The sequence below is a fragment of the Pongo pygmaeus genome, chromosome 20 (assembly GCF_028885625.2).
Source record: "Pongo pygmaeus isolate AG05252 chromosome 20, NHGRI_mPonPyg2-v2.0_pri, whole genome shotgun sequence".
Taxonomy (NCBI): domain Eukaryota; kingdom Metazoa; phylum Chordata; class Mammalia; order Primates; family Hominidae; genus Pongo; species Pongo pygmaeus.
In genome coordinates, this window is record NC_072393.2 from 40,407,403 (window position 1) to 40,421,691 (window position 14,289).

The 14,289-nt window shown below is 54.2% G+C and overlaps 1 protein-coding gene across 2 annotated transcripts; it reads right to left on the reverse strand.

Annotated features, from left to right (window-relative positions):
• Nucleotides 1-129: 129 nt before the first annotated feature.
• Nucleotides 130-11,179, reverse strand: LGI4 (leucine rich repeat LGI family member 4). Of its 2 annotated transcripts, none has more exons than XM_054464728.2 (9): nt 10,121-11,178; nt 9,643-9,714; nt 9,303-9,374; nt 7,575-7,646; nt 7,393-7,464; nt 6,988-7,157; nt 2,448-2,612; nt 1,865-2,370; nt 130-1,109 (listed from the first exon to the last, which is right to left on the reverse strand). In XM_054464728.2, the coding sequence occupies exons 1-9, from the start codon at nt 10,288-10,290 to the stop codon at nt 795-797; spliced, it is 1,614 nt and encodes a 537-aa protein (XP_054320703.1). In that variant the 5' UTR covers nt 10,291-11,178; the 3' UTR covers nt 130-794. The 2 variants fall into 2 exon arrangements, with proteins under 2 accessions (XP_054320703.1, XP_054320704.1); XM_054464729.2 differs by having other exon boundaries at nt 132-1,109; nt 6,988-7,102; nt 7,395-7,464; nt 10,121-11,179.
• Nucleotides 11,180-14,289: the final 3,110 nt, after the last annotated feature.

Sequence of the window (14,289 nt, forward strand, 5' to 3'; positions counted from 1 at the left end):
CAGAGACCATGAGCTGCGGAAATGCCTCCCTGGGACCTGGGCCGCTCCGAGCACTGCTCCAGGGACACCATCCCCGCCCTGTGCCGTTCACAGGACATCCTCTCCCAAGGATCCACAACACTGGGCGGGGAGGGTGCACAGCGCATTTATTGAGCTCAGACTCTTCTTGTCCTTGCCTCCGTCGCCCATCCAGGAGGGCACCGGGCTCCCCGCGACACCTCCCGCTGTCCCTCCCTGTGCCCCGCGCACGCGCAAGAAGCGCAAGAGGCACAGCTTGCTGGGCGGCCGCACGCATGCGCACAAGCAGCAGAGGGGAACCCGCCCAGCGCTGAGTTGTCTTCGAGGTTGGCGCTTCTCCAGGAAAGCGATTGGCTGCGTGGAGTTTAGAATGGGAAAGGAATGCCATCAACCCCTCAGTGCTTTCAGAGGGACCAGCGGGGGTGGGAGCGGGTTGAGAGGGGGGCTTCTGGACCTCATGGAGCTCTGCACGTGACCTGCACCTCGACTCCATGCAGTGCACCAGCCTGCACCCCCAGGTTGCCTTTGATGGGGAATCTGCCCCAGCCGAGATGTCCAGATGTCGCTTTAGATCTGAAGGGCAGCTCGGGAGGTCCAGTAGGCTGGGACCCTCTATGTCCCCCCCCGGGTGCAGATCCTTTAAGAAGCAGGCTTGAGGCCTAGACATGTGGCTGATGAATGTGGCCCATGGTCAGCCATCACCCCAAGTGGGGCCAGGAGCCAGCCAAGGGGCTGTCCAGGGTCCCCAGCCATGCCCAGAGTCCCATTGGTGGTTCTCAAGCACTGAGGTCGATCTCGTGATGCTGGTAGATCTGTGTGGGGCCCTTAAAGCAAGCAGCAAAGAGGAAGCGTCTGCCGGCCATAGTGATGTGGGCGAAGGCACGGGGGGCCACCAGGGCCGGGGGCCCCAGCTCCTGCAGCGGCTCCAGGAGCCCCTTGTCAGGCTCAAGGCGGAGGACCTGGCTGAAGGCGAAGTCGCTGCCTAGGATGGCCAGCTGGTCCCTGGCGATGAGCAGTGGCTGGAAGACGTGGGCACCGCGCGAGGGAAGTTGCTGCAGCAGACGAAACATGGAGCCATCCCAGCGCATGACCTGTGGGGGTGTGGCCAGTGAGGGCCTGGGGTCCCGAGGGTCTCTGGGGGCCCTGGAACAGCTTGGAAGCAGAAGCCTGTCGGTCCCCAAACTCTCATAGCTTTCTTATCTTCATAAAGGTCACCACCCACCTGTTCAGCCACACACACGCAGTTGTTCTGAGCCCTTCCCTTGCCCTCATGCCCCACAGAAGCACTCAGCCATGGACTCTGTCAGTTTCACCTTCTATAGTTGTACATTTCTCCCACCACCTCTGGCTGAACTCTATCCCCTCCCGTCTGGACCATCCTGGCAGCCTCTTCCCTGGTCTCTAGGCTCCTCTCCCTGCTCCCCCAGTCTGTTCCCCACCCAGAGACCTTGTGAACACCTGAGTCAGATCAGGGCCCTTCCAGACTCAGAACCCTCCCCTGCCTGCACCTCACTCCAGAAAGAGAGTGGACAGGACTTAACCCCAGCGTCAGCCTTGGGGGCTCAGTGTCAGGGTGGGGACAGGTGTGGCTGTGGTGAAGTCTGGAATGCATCCGAGTCACAGAGCTGGCGGTAGAATCAGGATGTTGGGGCCAGCATCAGTGTCGGGGACTGGGGAGTGGTTCAGAGTCAGCCAGCCTTGAGGGGGTCAGAGTCTTGGCATCAGTGTGTGGTGGGGTCCTGGTTCAAAGGTCGGCATGTGAGGCTAGGCCAGAGTTTAGAGGCTGAGTGTGCAAGATTGGGTCGGTGCTGAAAAGCCAGCCCCCCACCCCCAGGCCCAGCCTCACCATAGAGTCCCCAATGTAGCGTGTGAGGCACAGGAACACGTCCCCACCAGCCTGGAAGTGGCGTGTGGCATAGACATCCTCCGCCTCAGGGATGTCTGTGCGTCTCTCGAAGCGGCCACCGGTCCAGTGGAAGAGCACGGGCCGCTGGGAAGCCGAGGCCAGTAGCAGATGGGGCCGGCCGTCCAGCTCCAGGGCCTCAGCGTCCGTGTCCCGGTGCCAGGCGTGCAGGCTCTGGTGCGGGTAAAAGCCGGGCCCGTCGCGGCACAGCAGCGTGGTGCTGCCCGCCTTGGAGGCATCCGCCACCACGAAGCAGGGCTGCCCTTCCAGCCACAGGAGCTCGGCGTCATTGGGCCTCAGCAGCCGCCGCGGGGCCAGGGTCTGCGTTGGGGCCAGGCGCAGGCCTGGACTGGGCCGGGCCCACAGCTGTGAGCCCCCCGACAGGCGGGCAGCCAGCACGAAGAGGCTCGGGCCCAGCACCAGTGGCTTGCAGGACACCACGGAGGCCGCTGTGGGGAGGTGGGGAGGCAGGTCAGGCCAGCCAGGCAGGCTGCTGGACAGGCAGAAGGACGGGGAGGGGGCTCACCTGGCAGCTCTTCCTCGGGCCGGAAGCGCTGCAGGCTGTAGTCCCAGGAGAGAATCAAGCAGCGGCCAGCGAAGGGCTGTGCCAGCACAATGTGAGGCTCCCCTTGGTAGGAGAAGGGCTCTACGCTCAGTGCCGACTCCCCCACCGTCTGGAACCAGGACAGCTCTGCGGGTGGAAAACAGAGTCAGGCAGGCCCCAGGACCCCAGGGTCCTCATTGCTGAGCCTCAGTTTGCCTACATCTCTGAAATGGGGGCCATTCATGGTACTCCCCTTATAGGGACATATAACTGGAATCTTGATCTGTAGATGTTTGTTTGGTTTGGGTCGAGGGGTATTTTGTTTTGTTTTGAGACAGGGTCCCACTGTGTCTCCCAGGCTGAAGTGCAGTGGCACAATCATAGCTCAATGCAGCCTCCACCTTCTAGACTCAAGCAACCCTCCTTCCTCAGCCTCTTGAGCTGCTGAGACTACAGATGTGTGCTACCGTGCCTGGCTATTTTTTTATTTTTTGCAGAGATGAAGTCTTACTATGTTGCCCAGGTTGGTCCGGAATTCCTAGGCTCAAGAGATCCTCCTGCCTTGACCTCCCAAAGTGCTGGGATTACAGGCATGGGCCACCTCCACCTCCTGGGTTCAAACAATTCTACTTCCTCAGCCTCCCGAGTAGCTGGAATTACAGGTGCCTGCCACCATGCCCAGCTAATTTTTGTATTTTTAGTAGACATGGGGTTTCACCATGTTGGCCAGGCTTGTCTCGAACTCCTGACCTCATGATCCGCTCGCCTCAACTTCCCAAAGTGCTGGGATTACAGGCGTGAGCCACCGTGCCCAGCCCATAAGCCTTATTTTCTAAGCTGTGTGGCATCACCAAATAATCCCTTAGAAACAGCATCTGGATTAATTCATTTAACTTCACAACATCCCTATGAGGTACATTCTGTTATGATTTCCCCTTCGCAGATGAGAAAACAAGGCTAAATGGCACAGGCAGCCTGTTATCCAACGAAATCCATCCTTCCCACCTTCCAGGAGAGAGGATTGAAGCTGGTCACTAGGCCACCCAGCTAGAGGCTGCATTATCCCGGGACCCCCATTCATCACCCTCCCTGAAAGTTAGATGTGGCTGTTTTGAGACCGAGTGACCAGTGGAACAAGGGCAGATGTGATGAGTGTAATGAGCCACCACACCTGGAAACAGCTTGTCCCAATTTGGTCTCCTTTCCCACCACACGAGTGTTCCACATCATGGTTTCAAGCATGAAAGCAAGGATGATGCCCAGGGACTGCCCCCACACACCTGGACAGCTCACTCCAGATCCCTCTGTCCTTAATTCATGGTATTTTGAGAGTCTGTGAGAGCGGGTTGGCCTTCATGGTCACTGGGGCACCAAGGCTGCTCCGCTTGTTAGTGGGGGAGCTGGGTGGTTGACTCCAGGCTGTAACATTTCACTCTGCGTGCCAGGCCCTGTTTCCAGGTGCCAGCGTTGAAGCAATGAGCCAAACTACATATAATGCCCACCTAAAAGGCGAATCTTTTTTAAATGGCTATCAAATCACCTCTTCCTCAAAACTCTCAGCTGACAGTGGTGGTCCACGCCTGTAATCCCCACACTTTGGGAAGCCAAAGCGGATGGATCAGTAGAGCCCAGGAGTTCAAGAGCAGCCTGGACAACGTGGTGATAACCCCATCTCTACAAAAAATACAAAAAATTAGCAGGGCATGGTGGTGGTGCACCTGTAGCCCCAGCTACCAGAGAGGCTGGGGCGGGAGGATCACCTGAGCCTGGGGAGGTCAAGGCCTCAATGAGCCGTGATTGTACCACTGCACTCCAGCCTGGGCGACAGAGTGAGACCCTGTTTCAAATAAACAAACAAACACACAAAAAAACTCCATTCTTGCCATGGCCCAGAATAAAGTCTCCTCTCTCCTCTCTGTAGCTTCCAAAATCCATACCTGTCCCTCCACTCACCACCCCTGAGCCACACCTGCCTTCTTTCGATCTTCAAACAGGGCACACTCTATGCTGCCTCAGGGCCACCGGCCAGGCTGTTCCCCCTCTCTGAAGAGCCCTTCCCTCTGTTCCTCACTTAGCCACACCCAGACCTAACATCCCCACCTGAGAGAAGCCTTCTCTGACTCCCACAGGAACCCTCATTCTCTCATCACTCCTTGTAGTTATCACAACGTATAGCACACATTGATCTGTGCAGTGTTTGTTAAATGTCTGTCTCCCCAAATTCCCAGGACTGTAAGTCCCGTAAGGCCAGGGCTCAGGCCCCAACCACAGTGACCATCACCTCTTACAGGGCTGGGCACTGAGTGGACTTCAGTGAACATTTGTTGGATAACTTGAATGAAGAGGGACTCCCTAAGTTAAATCCCCTTCTTCTATGTGTCCCACAGACCAAAAATATCTTTCTTACACTTAGAATAATAATAATTATATGCTGATAATAATTATGTATGCATATATAATTATATCTATATTATATATATACATGTTGTGGGGGAAAGGAAGAGAGATCAGACTGTTACTGTGTCTATGCAGAAAAAGGAAGACATAAGAAACTGCATTTTGATTTGTACTAAGAAAAATTCTTCTGCTTTGAGATGCTGTTAATTTATAAACTTAGCCCCAACCCTATACTCACAGAAACATGTGCTGTATTGACTCAAGGTTTAATGAATTTAGGGCTATGCAAGATGTGCTTTGTTAAAAACGTGTTTGCAGGCAGTATGCTTGGTAAAAGTCATTGCCGTTCTCCAGTCTCGATTACCCAGGGACACAATGAACTGCGGGAGGCTGCAGGGACCTCTGCCCAAGAAAGCCTGGGTATTGTCCAAGGTTTCCCTGCACTGAGACAGCCTAAGATATGCCCTCGTGGGAAGGGAAAGACCTTACCGTCCCCCAGCCCGACACCTGTAAAGGGTCTGTGCTGAGGAGGATTGGTGAAAGAGGAAGGCCTCTTTGCAGTTGAGGTAAGAGGAAGGCATCTGTCTCCTGCTCCTCCCTGGGAATGGAATGTCTCAGTGTAAAACCTGATCGTACATTCTGTTTACTGAGGTAGGAGAAAACCGCCTTATGGCTGGAGGTGAGACATGCTGGCGGCAATACTGCTCAGCTACTCTTTACTGCACTGAGATGTTTGTGTAAAGTTAAACATAAATCTGGCCTACGTGCACATCCAAGCACAGCACCTTTCCTTAAACTTATTTATGACAAAGAATCCTTTGCTCACGTTTTCCTGCCGACCCCCTCCCCACCATTACCCTATAGTCCTGCCGCATCCCCCTCGCTGAGATAGTACAGATGGTGATCAATAAATACTGAGAGAACTCAGGGACCAGTGCCGGTGTGGGTCCTCACTTGCTGAGTGCCAGTCCCCTGGGCCCACTTCTCTTCCTCTATACTTTGTCTCTGTGTCTTATTTCTTTTCTTGGTCTCTCTTCTCCACCTTGTGAGAAATACCCACAGGTGTGGAGGGGCAGTCCCCCTTCATATTGTTATAGATAATAATAATTATTGCTGTTGTTATTGTATTCATAGCATCTGTGGCCGGGTGTGGTGGCACGTGCTTGTAATCCCAGCACTTTGGGAGGCTGAGGTAGGAAGATCACTTGAAGCCAGAAGTTCAAGACCAGCCTAGGCAACCTAGCATCTCCCAGACCCTATCTCTACAAAAAAGTTTTTTAAACAAAATTAGCCAGGCACAGTAGCATATGCCTGTAGTCCCAGCTATTTGTCAGGCTTAGGCAGGAGGATCTCTTGAGCACAGAAGTTTGAGGCTGCAGTGAGCTATGATGGTGCCATTGCACTCCAGCCTGGGCAAGAGAATGAAACCCCAACTCTTAGAAAAGAAAAGCATCTGTGTAAAGACCCTTCAGGCTTAAACTCCTTCAGGAAGCTCTTCCTGTACCCCCAGCTCTGTGTGGCCCTGGCCCTGACTCTGGGCTCCCTCAGCTCCCACGGCTTCCCCCATCCCTGCCCTGACCCCTCTGGCTGGGCCTCCCCATCCTGCCCAGATCGTCCTGGGCTGTCCTGTCTGGGCCTGCATTCCTCTGGACGTTGAACTCTTTGAGGGCAAGACCCAGGGCTGGCCTCATCATTCTGTGCTCTCTGCACTGCCCAGTATCCTAAAAGGCAACAAAATCTATTTATAGAAAAGGCGAGTCAATGTAAACGAGGTGACATTGCACCTGCAGTTCTTAGCGCAATACTTGGCACTTAACGAAGAATTTTTAAAGTGGTTGCTTTTATGTTAACAAGGGTGAACGTTTATAAGGACCTCCTGTCCCAGGCCCGGCGCCAAATGCCGAACACGTGAAGATGTATCATTGAATTCCCACGGCACTCCTATATCACTGTTTATTACCCCCACTTTACAGATGAGAAAACTGGGGCTCAGGAAGGCAGTGCTGCTTGCTCAGGGTCTTCCCACTCCGGGAAATGGCAGGGCAGGGAGTGAGGCGAGCCTCTTGGCCCTGGCAGCCATTCCCCCAGATCTCCCGCCTCCCACCCCATCGGGAAAGCCCCCCACCTATAGCTCTGCACTTGAAAGTCTTGGGGTCGAGGTGGTGGAGCTGCATGTGGCTCAGGGCGGCGGGGCCCGCACAGGCGCCGGTCCCCACGCTGGCGTTCACGGTGGGCATCCACTGCAGGAGCCAGAGGATGCCGCAGTCACACTGGAACGGGTTCCCGCGGAGGTCCCTGGGGCAAGAGGCCGGGGAGGGGCTGCGACCCGGCCTCCATGCCCTGGGGGCCATGCTCCTGCCCCTACCTCAGGCAAGTGTCCCCAGAGATGGGGCCCCATAATGGTAAGAAAAATACGTAAGAACCACTGCAGCCAAATAAATGCATGCACGCCAACCAGAAGTGGGCACGGATGCCCCCCCGACACAAACATTCCCCAACCCCCCACATTCCCAGCCCCCATGAGCCTCACACGTGAGTAAGGGTGTCCAGGCCTCGGAACAGGAATCTGGGGAGGGTCTCCAGATGGTTATTGGCCAGGCTTCTGGTGGAGGAAGAGAAGGCACCGTCAGCAGCCACAAGGATACCCTGTGTTCCCTCGGGGGTGGAGCATGGGTGCCTCTCATGGAGGGCTGGGGCGGTGGAGGCACGCACAGGTGTGTAAGTGAGCGAAGTCCTCTGAGGGCATTCTTAGAGATGGAGCCAATCTCATTGTCCTCGATGAAGCTGTGGAGGGAAGCTGGGGTCAGGGGGAGGCCCACTGAGCTTCAGGGAACGCACCCCATGAAAGACATAGGCCCACTGGAAGGTGCTGAATTCTCTTCCAATACCACGGACAATCCCAGGGAAAGCCTCTCAAAAACCTCTCCTCCCAAAGTCCCAGCCATCAATTATAGGAGCCATGAAACTGGCCCCATAGTCATTGCCAGTTTCACTGTGAACATTGCCCTGCTGCCACCACCACAATCACCATCACCAGTGCTAACACCCAAATCACCACCAATACCTCCAGCATCATTAGTAATGACCAACACCAATGCCAGCATCCTCAACACCCATGTCTTTATCACTGTCATCAACCCCAGGACCAATAACTGCCATTATCCCCAACACCACACCCTGCCACCACCATCACCACCACCAGTGCTAGCACCCACACCACCACATTACCTCCAACATCAACTGTAATGACCAACCCAATGCCAACATCCCCAACACTCATGTCTGTGTTACCGTCATCAACCCCAGGACCAATAACTGCTGTTATCCCCAACATTATACCTTGCCACTATCATCACCAACACTAGCATCATTGTCACAAATAACAAAGTCACCACCCACTCCCATCAACACCAACACCAATATCATCATTACCAAACTCCACACCAACAACACTGATAATCATCACCAGCAACACAACCTTCATGATCAACACCAAAAAGATTGCCACCCTCATCTCCAATGCTGCACTATCACACACATCAGCATGAGCGCCACCAACACTGCCAACATCATCTCCATTATGCCCAAGATGCACATATTCACCCACCACCAGTACTACCACTGCCAGAGTTTCCATAAATACCAACACCTTCACCATCATCACCAACCCAGTACCAACAACATTGCCATTCATACCAACCCCAACATCCTACCCACAGCCATCAGCAACATCAGCACCAGTACTGTAACGACCCACCCCCACAACACTGATAATTATCACAGACACAAGCCCCAAGAACTTCATCATTGATTTCATCCATAGCATCATCACCACTGGGGCTACCATTTTTACCAACATCATCCCCACTCCATCATCATCAATAATGCCATCAACCCCATGTCAGCAGCAGCAACAGGGTCATCACCACTGCCATTATCATCAACGCCATGACCAACACCAATGCCAGCGTTGTCATGCTGTGACTGCCACCGCCGCCACAATCACCACCACTACCCAATCATCAGCACCACCCTCAACACTACCACAGTATCACCACCACTACCTAATTCAGAGTTGTTTCCTGGTCATTTGAAACGTTTCTTGTCTCTGACTTCTTTACACCCTTCCTGGGTTTCCATGAGTCAGGTAGAGCCAGAATCAGGCTCTGGTTATCCGGGCCCTTTGTAGATCTTGAAGCAGAGAAGTGAGGTGATAGTCAACACTGATAAGCATCATGGACGCCAGCCCTGAGAACTTCATCAATATCACCCAAAGCATCATCACCATTGGGTTCGCCATTTTTATCAATATCATCCCACCATGATGTCCAAACACCTGCTCCTCAGGGCCACAGCTCCCATCTCCCCCTACTCTGGGAGCCACAGAAGGGTCCCTCCTTCTCCCAGACCCACCTGCCTCCATCCCCTGGCCTCACTCACAGGTACTGCAGGTGGGACAGGCCCGCAAATGCATCATCCTCAATTACGGAGAAGGAGTTGGAGGTGAAGAGGCTGACAAGGGGGCAAGAAAGAAATTTTTCCAGAATTGCAGCCCCTACCTGACATTTTAACCCTGGCCTCCACCCTCAGCCTATATGGACATGGGCACACAAGTGTGAGTATGTGCATGGACACAAATGCTTTTGCACACACGTGTGCACACACCCCCACACACGTGCATCAACTCCCACCTGACATCTGTGTGAGCATACACTCCCACACATGTGCATAAACGCCCACTCCCTTGAGCTGGTTGTCGGCCCAGCCAGGCCCCACTCACAGCAGGTGCAGAGACGGAATTCTCAGGAAGCTGCCGGCCTTCAGCTGGGTGACTCCTGTTCTGACGAGTGAGCTGGGGATGTGGGCAATGGTAGGTGAGAGGGACACCACAGCAATACTCCAGTTGCAAACCAGAGCCTTCTGCCGTCCGGGAGACCCCAGCGTGCCACTCTGACCCTGGATGTGTCTCCCCTGCATGCCACAGGAGGCAGGCATTTGTCTTCCTGGCTTGACAAGGACCCTGACAGCACTCAACCCTTCTCCTGGGCCCCAAATGCTGTCCCTGCCCTCTGGGGTTTCCCTCTGCTCCTTCCCAGATGCCAGCACCCCTCTTCGAGGCATCCCGACAGACTTTGCTGCCCATCTCCTGAGATCCTGATGGGCCCCTGTTTCCCTGGAGACTCGGCACCACATCCCAACCTCTGGGGTCCCAGGACTTCCGTCCCCACCTTCAGGCATGCAGAAGGCTGGACACTCACAGTGACAGCAGGGTCGGAGAGAAGCTGACAGGCAGGTCCGGGGAGCCCTCACACAGGGCGCTGTCTTTGGAGCAGGAGCAGCGCAGGGGACACTTTCCCTTTGGGGGTCTCCAGGCCACCACCACCCCCGCCCCAGCCAGCAGCAGCAGCAGAATGCCTGCCCCTCCCATGCCCCCACCCCCACGCTGAGGCACCCGCTTCTCCCGGCCCACCCAGCTGAGCCCAGGCCACTACGTCTCCTCCTCCACCAGGCCGCCCTCCATCCGCCTGCTGGCACGCTCGGCCCTGGCTTCTCTCTCCTCTTCTCCGTCTTTCTTTCAGTCGGCCTTCCTCCCTGTTCGTATGTCTTCGGTGTCTAATTTTCTGTTTCTCTTTCTCCCTATCTTTCTGTCTCTGTATTTCTGACTCTGTGTGTTAGTCTGTTTCTATTTCTGTCTTTGTCTCTCTTTCTGCCTGTTTCTCTTTTTCTGTGTTGCTGTCAGTCTTTCAGGCTTTAGGTAGCTGTCTATCTGTTGGCCTCTATGTGTGTGAGTGTATGTGAGTGTGTGTGTGTCCCGCTGCCTGGTGTCTTGATTTCTTGTCTCCTGCACCCCCCACCCCCCCTTCCAGCTCCCTGCCTGTTGTTTCTTTGCCTCCTCCCACCTCCCTTCTCCCTGAAGGTTTGGGAAAGGGGTTCACTGGACACCCGGCGCACCTAGCAGAGTAGGATGGGAAGGAGGAGGGGGTCAGAGGCCATGACAAGGTCGGCCTTGGGGGAAGGGACTGGACAGCCCCACAGGAGGGGGAGGGTCCACCAAGGGCTGGAGCCGCCCCACCACTCCCGCCAGCCCCCTCCCCAGATTCCCCACTCAACCCTATTGAGGGAGCAGGAGGACGATGTCACCAGGGTGGGGACCAGATGGCTCTGCAGACTGGAGCAGGGTGGGAGGAGAGGCCCCGGGGGGCTGGGGACATCCCATCCTGGCCACTCTCTGCCAGCCCCCTCCCCTGGCTCCAGGAGGGTGTGTCGGGCGCTGTCAGCGGGGCCAGATCAGGTCCAGCTGCTCCCTCTGGTGGTCATACTCGGCAGGACCTCTGCCTGGCCCCAAGCCCTTAGCCTCCCTCCCCTACCCTGAAATTAACCCTCGAGTGGCCAACACCCACTGGGGGGCAGCACCAACCCGAGGACATGATGATGATGATGATAATGATGATGAAGATGATGATGATGGTGAAGATGATGATGATGATGCCACCCCTTCTTCAGCGTCTACTCTGAGCCTGGCCTTGTCCTAAAAGCTCATCTATTAACTCATTCTGATCTTGCCAAAGCCCTCTGAAGTCGGTGCTGTCATCATCACCACTTTACAGCTGGAGGAAGTGGAGACAGAGGTCAGGGAACCTGAACTCTAGGTTACCCAGCTGAGGGCACAGCCAGGATTCAAACCCAGGCATCCGGCTCCAGGGCTGCTCCAGGCTATTTTGCATTCTTTCTTTGGAGATCAGAGTTCATGGATAGATGGATAATTGGTTGTTTTAATCTGGACTAAATTTTAGTCATTTGGATAGATTCTGTCCACTAAATAAGAAACATAAGTAAATGACACTTGTTAGCTAACATGAAATGTAGTAATGTTTATACTCACTCAACCTTCACAGCCACCCTGTGAGATGGGCAGTTACTGCTATCCCTGCTTTACAGATGGGGAAACTGAGGCACAGGGAAGTTATGTGATTAGTTTCCCGGCTCTAGTCAGCTCTAAACCTAACCCCTAGGCTGTACCACCTCATCACCTGAGGACGAGACTCGCCCTGTGATTGAGGAATTCATGCAGCCTCTCTCGACACTGACGCCCACGCCCAGAAGCCTCGTTGGAGGATAAGGGGGCTTAAGAGCTTGGAGGTCACGCAGATCTGGGTTCCAGGCCCAGTCTTGTGTGGCCTCAGTTTTCCCATCTGTCAAATGGGGACAATCGTGGCACCCACTTCCCAGTTGTGGAGAGGACTCAAGTGATGGAGGCAACTCATCCTTTTGGGGTTCAGCACAAGGTGGGCATCCCACAGTGGTCGGCAGGCTTGGGGGTGGGCTCCGGATCCAGGACCTAGAGGAGCAGACCCCAGCAGCTTGTGGTTTGAGCCATGCCCCTCAGCTCTCAGTTTCCTCTGCTGACTATCGGGTATGATAAACAGGGATCCTAAAAGTGAAGTTGGAGAGCTGAGTGCCAGGGACACAGAGGGATCTGAACCCACTCTCATAGGGTACCCAGCCCAGCAGTCCAGTTCACAAGGAGGAGGATGACAAGGACAATAATAATGGGCCAGGCATGGTGGCTCATGTCTGTAATCCCACACTTTGGCAGGCTGAATTGGGAGGATCACTTGAGGCCAGGAGTTCAAGACCAGCCTGGGCAACATAGTGAAACCCCGACTGTACAAAAAATTAAAAAATTCGCCAGGCGTGGTGTCGCACGCCCATAGTCCCAGCTACTCAGGAAGCTGAGGTGGGAGAATCACTTGAGCCCATGAAGTTCAGGCTACAGTGAGCTATGAATGTGCCATTGCACTTCAGCCTGGGTGACAGAGCAAGACCCGGTCTCAAACAAACAAACAAACAAAAAATGAAGTTAATCATAAGACAATGTCAAGTTCAGAGACCTCTGAGCCCTGTCCAGGATTATACACGTGATCTTAGTGATTTTTCCATTTTGGAGCATGTGAAAATGAGGCACAGAGCTGCTCAAGTTCACACAACCAGGAGTACAGTGCCTGGGCCTGATTCCAGGTTTTCCTGTCACCAGGACCTGTAAACCTGGCCTGCCCATGGGGACACCAGGTGTGTTGTCCCCGACAAGAGCTCAGGGGAAGGAAAGCGTGGGGTTAAATACATATCTGTGGTTTTGGAATGTGTGAACATGCAAGTGTGTCAGCCTACGCGTCTGTCACCATGGCCAACCATGTGCCTGTTTGCTCAAGCATAGGGTGTGAACCAGTGTGTGTGTTTCTGCTTTTGTGGGTATGTGTGAGAGTGGCGGGTTGTCCTTGATGGTGTTTCTGCTTGTGTATATGTGCCCATGGAAATCTGTCTGTGTGTACACAAGCTTGTTGGCCTTCCTATCTTTGGGACCGTGTAGGAGTGCTGGCTGCATGTCTGTACCTTTGGTTTTTTTTTGTTTTGTTTTTGTTTTTGAGACAGTCTCGCTCTGTTGCCCAGGCTAGAGTGCAGTGGCATGATCTCAGCTCACTGCAACCTCTGCCTCCCGGGCTCAAGTGACTCTCCTGCCTCAGCCTCTAGAGTAGCCATGATTACAGGCACATGCCACCACACCCAGCTAATTTTTGTATATTTTTTTAGTAGAGACGAGGTTTCGTCAGGTTGGCCAGGCTGGTGTTGAACTCCTGGCCTCAAGTGATCCTCCTGCCTTGGCCTCCCAAAGTGCTGGGAGTACAGGTGTGAGCCACCGTACCTGGCCATGTTTGGCCATGCATCTTTGAATGCATTTATGTGAGGTGTGCACATACTTGTGTGTTTCTGTATGGCCATTTGTGGGTGGGTCTTCACAGAAACATGGGTCTTCACAGAAACATGCATTTTTGTGGCCAGTTTGTGAGTGTAGATGGTGGTGTGGCTATGTCTTTGACTGTATCTCTGTGTGGCCATCCATCTACATGAGCGTGTGTGGGTCTGTGTAGACATAAATGTGCTTGTTTTGGTATTTTGTGACTGGCATAAGAGGTGCTGACTGTGTGTCCAGGTCTTTGGGTTTCTCTATCAATGTGTCATTCTGTGTGTGTCTGCTTCTATGGATGTACATACATACATGGTTTTGTCTGGTTTTGTACCTGTATATCTGGGTCTTTGGGATTCTGTGTGTGTGTGTGTGTGTGTGTGTGTGTGTGTGTGCTGCATTTCTGGGGATCTCACCGCAGCAGATAGTGCACACGCACCTCCCTCCCGTCCTCTAAAACAGCCCTGTTAAGGACCTCACGGAGCACTGGGATCGGGGATCAGTGGGATCCTGGGCAGTCGGGCTGGGTGACCTTAGGCCCTGGCTGGACCCAATTCCCGGGAGGCAGCCGCCTCAGCCCAGAAGCTCTTGGAGGCATGTGTGTTTGTGTGTGTGTGTGTTCACAACCCTGTCCTCCACAATCCTCCTGGCCTCTCCAGCCTGCCTGCTGGCTGCCTGCTGCTG

Bases quoted from the DNA above. Each gene is read 5' to 3' on its own strand.
- LGI4 (XM_054464728.2), bottom strand. From the start codon at position 10,290: ATGGGAGGGGCAGGCATTCTGCTGCTGCTGCTGGCTGGGGCGGGGGTG. The intron at 9,375-9,642 runs GTGAGTGGGGCC...CCCCCTTGTCAG, and splicing joins ATTCCGTCTCTGCACCTGCT to CCTCTTCACCTCCAACTCCT. The intron at 1,110-1,864 runs GTGAGGCTGGGC...ACACCCCCACAG, and splicing joins GCTACATTGGGGACTCTATG to GTCATGCGCTGGGATGGCTC.